General features: G+C 38.8%; 1 protein-coding gene across 5 annotated transcripts in view; it reads left to right on the top strand.

The window, feature by feature from the left end:
* The first annotated feature begins 3,423 nt into the window (after positions 1–3,423).
* The window catches only part of ptprua (protein tyrosine phosphatase receptor type Ua), a 264,933-nt gene continuing 262,356 nt past the window's right edge, over positions 3,424–6,000 (top strand). For 4 of the 5 annotated variants that reach the window (XM_058404911.1, XM_058404913.1, XM_058404912.1 and 1 more), the window contains exon 1: positions 3,425–3,730. In XM_058404911.1, coding sequence (XP_058260894.1) covers positions 3,586–3,730 — 145 coding nt within the window. In that variant the 5' untranslated portion in view covers positions 3,425–3,585. Of the gene's footprint in view, positions 3,731–6,000 lie in introns of all 5 variants that reach the window. The other variant, XM_058404915.1, reaches the window with a different exon arrangement.

Below are 6,000 nucleotides of genomic sequence, written 5' to 3'. Positions count from 1 at the left end.
CCGGTGTGGAATGGCTATCGTGATATGCCAGTTAAGTGAGAAGTCCCTGACAATAAGTCACGACGAGGCTTTGCCTGTGAATAGAGAGATCAGCTGTGTGATAATGGAATTAGTATCAGCATTAGATTTCAGTAATCAACTGAAAAGTGTGTTTAGTGCTGTGTGAATGGAAACTAGCTGCTGTTACCTTTGATAGTTATTGTCTCTTTAAAGAGTTAGCTAAAGCAGCTGAATCCAGTCATCCAAAAAAAAAAAAAAAGAAAGAAAGAAAGATATTAACTTCTTTGTGATTATTACAGTTTCAAAAAATGTGGCTTAATTCATCTTACCTTGGATCTACGAAGGATCATTAACGGTTAAAAGTGTTCACCATGATTTTAAGAAGATTTGCTGCACAGTGTTTGCATGGTCCAGACTCTGATCTCATTTATCTTAATACATTTTTTGCTTGTTCATTATTGACTTTTTTTTTTATCTTGTCTAATTGTGAATAAACTCTGGCCTGCACTCATGTCACTTACTCTGTGAGACACGACAGGCCCTGATTATGATTCTAAATAGAAAGGTTGTGTGCAAATGTTTGCATAAGCCAATCCCAGATCAAATCCTTTTGGAAACATTTCAGACGTACAGCTTTTCTTTATACTCACTTGGGTATGTTGATCATTTGTTAACTGCAAGCTAACCTGAATTCTACACAGTCACTTATTTGTTGCGGCAAAGATTTGTTTAAAATACACTATTTTTGATGCCTTACCCCGGATAATAGAAGCAATTACAGGTTAGTTAATTAAGCATATACACAGATCAGGCATAACATTATGACAGTTGAAGTGAATAAGACTGATGATCTCCTCATCATGGCACCTGTTAGTGGGTGGGATATATTAGGCAACAAGTGAACATTTTGTCCTCAAAGTCGATGTTAGAAGCAGGAAAAATGGACAAGTGTAAGGATTTGAGCGAGTTTGACGAAGGGCCAAATTGTGATGGCTAGACCACTGGATCAGAGCATCTCCAAAACTGCAGCTCTTGTGGGGTGTTCCCGGTCTGCAGTGGTCAGTATCTATCGAAAGTGGTCCAAGGAAGGAACAGTGGTGAACCGGTGACAGAGTCATGGCTCAATGATGGACATGGGGAGAGAAGGCTGACCCGTGTGATCCGATCCAACAGACGAGCTACTGTTGCTCAAACTGCTGAAGAAGTTAATGCTGGTTCTGATAGAAAATTACACAGTGCATAACGGGTCAGGGCTGTTCTGGCAGCAAAAGGGGGACTAACAATATTAGACCGGTGGTCATAATGTTATGCCTGATTTGTGTATGTATGCATAACCTCGTAAAGGTCTATGTCTGTTTTACTTTTTTTCCGGGGGGATTGAAAGCAGGTTCATGACATGGCTCATTTCCATTTAGCGACGCCCACCAAACTCCTTAAAAGGTCAAGTGCATAGAAACCTGGAAACACAAAATAACTGAAACAGCAGAAGCTGCACTTTGACTCACCTCTATGCCAATAGCAAAATTTCTTTTTTTGCAGTGTAACAGCAGCTGAAAAGGTCAAAAGCTAGAGACAAATTACAGAAAAGGTGATTTTCTGTAATTTGGTATGAAGTAAGCAAAATGTTCACGCTATTTTAAAATTGTTTTTAAAAAAATGTCTCTGTGAATGAGCTGGATCTAAAGTATTGCTCAGCGTTTAAAGAAGATGCCATGGCCTGTGGGGACTGATTTACAATCCAGCTTTTATCCTGACATGCATTAAATCTTCCATCAGCTAAGGCATTTGTTTAAGCTATTCACCATCAGACCACCCTCCTCCTTTTATACGCCACGTTTCTTTTGTCTTAATTACATTTCCTATGGATTTTTTTTTTTAATTAATAGAAATAATATAAAACGAATAGATCATGTTATTGATCATGATCATGATTATAATTATCATCGTCATAGTTTGAGGACATGTTTTTAATAGACTCCAAAGCTCTTCTGTAAATTGCTCTGAATTAGGGAATCTGCTAAATGCTGTAAATGTAAACAAATAAGCAATTTACACTCGCAAATAATATGATGTGTAGTGGACTAGTTAAGCTTAATATGAGTCTTATGTGTAAATTTAAGTAGGAGTAGGATACAAACTGTTTTTTTCCTGAAATTACAGGGTTTTGTGTAAATGCTTCTATAAACCATTAAACACACAAGTTCATTTTATATCCACCTTTAAAAATAAAGCCTATTATGTACAACCTGTATGGTCAAAAGCATACATAACAGAGTTTCTGGACCATTCGAAGAAGAACAGTTTGTCCTGCTTAAATTAAAATATCCTAATAATGTGCCACTACATGGCTGAAAGTTTGTGGAACCCCTGACCATCACACCAAATGTGTGCCTTCCCCAAATTTTACTACGAAATGTAAAGTACAGAATTTTCTAGATTATCTTTGTATGATGTAGCCGTACAATTTCCCTTCACTGGAACAAAGGGGTCGATCCTGAATGTGTTTCGAGCACGGAAATTGCCCAGTGCACAAAGCAAGCTCAGTGAAGCCATGGTGTACCAAGGTTGGAGTGGAAGAACTGGAGTGTCCTTGCTGAACATCTCTTGGATGATCTGGAACACTGGAACCTCCTCATCCAACATCAGTACCTGATCTCACGAATGCTCTTATAGCTGAATAATCCCAATCCCTATAAAAATCTAGTGGAAAGCCTTCGCAGAAGAGTAAGGGCTTATTATAACAGTAAAGGGGGAATAAATCTGGAATGAGATGTTCAACAAACACATGTGGGTGAGCCACGGACCTTTACATGCAATAAATCAACCAAATACAAATAAGTTCTGATGAGCGATAATGTTCATTTTACACAATTAATCACATCATGTCTATTCTCATTCCTCAGTTCGGGTTAATGTCTGTGCATCTTCTCTCTCTCGTATGTTCGTATGGAGTTCCTGTATCCTCCAAAGGTCAGGATGCAGTGTGAATGCGTATGGGAATGTTTCATCATCCCACTGCTCCTGGGATAGGCTCTGGGTCTATTAGGATCTTGACCAGAATAAAGCAGATAGTGAAACTTGAGGAGGCTGAATGAATTCATTTTCTCTGTTCGCTCTAAGATGGATAAAAAGTTTTCACTAATAGTTAGGTTTTACTGTATTTAAGTATTTGGCGGTGTTGCAACTTCAGGACATCTAACTAATGCATTTTTTTAAATCCAGATTTTATCTTAACAGTTAGGATAAAAAAAATAGAGGTATATCTGTGTGAAAAGTATTATTGCCGGGGTATGGTACTCGGATGTAACGGTAATGTGCCGTTTCCTCAGGAGGGCGCCATCGACTCGCCTTTTTGTGCGTGTGTGTGCGTGCGTGCGTGCGTGCGTGTGCGTGTTCGTGTGTGTATGAGAGAGAGAGAGAGAGAGAGAGAGAGAGAGTTTTGGAGGGAGAAAAAGCGCAGCTGGGAGAGACAGGAGAGAAAAAACTCGTTTGATCCGCGGGTCCTGACGTCAGCTGGAGCGGCTCGGGCTCGCGCACACGCTGCGCGTAAACTCAGCATCAGCTCTAGCAGAACAGCGGCGGCTAATGGGCGCAAGAGCGCGCGCGACTTCTCCAAAGGCACTACACGGATATCAAGCGCCGCGAACAACCGGAATAACAATGAACGCAGTGACTTTTCTACTTGTTCTTGCTATGGGGATTTGCGGGGAAAATCTCGAAGGGCCAACAGGTAATGCACGTTTCATCATACACATGTTTTGTCACCCAAGCAGCGAGACGGCGCGAAGTGCGTTATCGAAACCGCATTACTTTATTGCCTGTTTGATTACAAGTTTGCACAAGTTCTTAGAAACACGGAGGATGTGGTGTTCAGCATTGAAGAAGTTTGTTAGCCGCACTGCATACATTTGGAATGATGGTTATTATAATTTGGAGCTACTGTGTGCGCATTGTTATTATTGTGACTTCCTCACATCGTGTCGGAGGCAGTGGTCCTGATGCTGGCGAAACACACTCATCCCCTTTTTCTTTTACTTCTTCTCTTCATGTCTAATTCCGTGTAAAGAGCTGAGAAGCTGTTAATACTGTATCACAAGTGACAAGTTCTCATGACCACTGTTTTATAATTGGAAGTCTCTCTCTCTCTCTCTCTCAGAGAAAAGAGAGAATAAATGCTTCGAACTTCCTGGACCCCCAGAACTCTTTGCCAATACTAATTACTTGTAGCCTACTTAGAAATTCAAATATGAGGTCACTCTGATTCATGACTTTTAATCACTCCATCACTAATCACTGTAATCACTGTGAGACCAAGCACAAAGCTTTAATCACTGATGAGAGCCTCGACTGAGCAGCAGACAGCAAACTTGCACACACCTCCAGTGCAAAGCTAGGCAATTTGGGCACAAGGCTCTATCGGTTAATATTTGGAGAGTTTATAAAAAAATAAGTCATATTCTGATTTAGAAGCAGGAGCGTGACTCTGGTTTTCGGTTTCTCTCACAGCTGTACAGCACAGAACTAAGTAAACAAACAACAATGACAGCAAATTGGTAGCAGGGAAGCAGTTTGTACCTAAGATGAAGGATGAGAAATTAAGACATGTGTGTAACAATTAGCTTACCTGTGGAAGATGTTGAATTGCACAGTCGAAGAGAGAAAATATTATTGACAAAAGTCATGTTAATCATATTGCTGGCTGGAGATCTGGCTATCTTTAAGCTTACAGCTGGAGTGTTGCCTTCCCAGTTTCCCAGAAAAGACGAAGAGCAACATACTTAACATGCTCTCATCTATAGGAAGTAGCTTGGCACAATTTTCAGGATGAATAAATTAACAAAGAAATAAAAAGACGGGTAAAAACAAAACAAAACAAAACAAAGGATCAGAATTATTTCACCAAACGCAGCCATGCCATATTGACAGTGAATTTTAATTTGATTTATTTTTTAATTTTGTGCAATTCTGACACACAGTGCTATTAAAACGTAAAACCCTGCTGAATTAAATGTAAATAATCAAATCATGTCCAGTGGTTTAAGTTCAAGATCTATTTCATGTTGCCTGTAGAATCAGTGAAATAATTAAATATATAAACAAATACAAAATAAAAAAAGAATTTTAATACTTATTAAATGAATATTTGCAAATATTATTATATGAAATGAAATGTGTTTATTATTATGTAAATCTATCTATCTATCTATCTATCTATCTATCTATCTATCTATCTATCTATCTATCTATCTATCTATCTATCTATCTATCTAATATATAAATAATTAATTTTCGTACCATTTATTCAGATAAGCTCAATTTTTCATTGTTATTATTTATTTTTGCTCAAACCGCCCATGTTTATTTATTTATTTATTCACAAGTATTTCTCCATAAGTTATACATGAACACATAAAGCATTCTGTACAGAAAAGCAATAGGAGCTGTTTGTTTGCTAAGTATTTAATTACCCAACTTATTACAGCTAATATTTCTCTCTGCATGCTCGTGCACTTTAATTGCTTTGCTACTTCTGCCAAATCACAAATATACTCCTCCACTTCAATCAAGTTATTTCACACTTAATGAATGTCCTCTGGTTCTAATTGGTAGGCCACTGGTTCTTGAGAAATGCTGTGGTTCTTTAATGGGCCCTTTGTGCTCTTCTCTATCTACATCTATGGGATTGGGGAAGGCAGGATTAATCAGTGACTTGGTGACATTCAGACTTCATCAAGCATCACCCAGAGCGAAACAGTATTTCCTACTAGCAGGAGACACGCTTATGGTGAGGGAGAGGAATCGAGGAATGGATGCTCTTGCAATTACTTTCAGCTTATTAGCCCGTGCAGGCGAAGCGGCTTCTGTGCTTTTTGTTTTACTTTCTGTAAAAAGGTATAGCAGAGAACACGCAGGATAATAAATGAAAGTGATGCATTATCTCTCTCTCTCTCTCTCTCTCTCTCTCTCTCTCGTTGCTTTGTGTGTACCTAAACGTTGGAT

Source organism: Hemibagrus wyckioides, linkage group LG12, assembly GCF_019097595.1.
Source record: "Hemibagrus wyckioides isolate EC202008001 linkage group LG12, SWU_Hwy_1.0, whole genome shotgun sequence".
NCBI classification, from domain to species: Eukaryota; Metazoa; Chordata; class Actinopteri; order Siluriformes; family Bagridae; genus Hemibagrus; species Hemibagrus wyckioides.
Note: the sequence above shows the minus strand (reverse complement) of the source record. Positions and strands in the feature narration are given on the sequence as shown.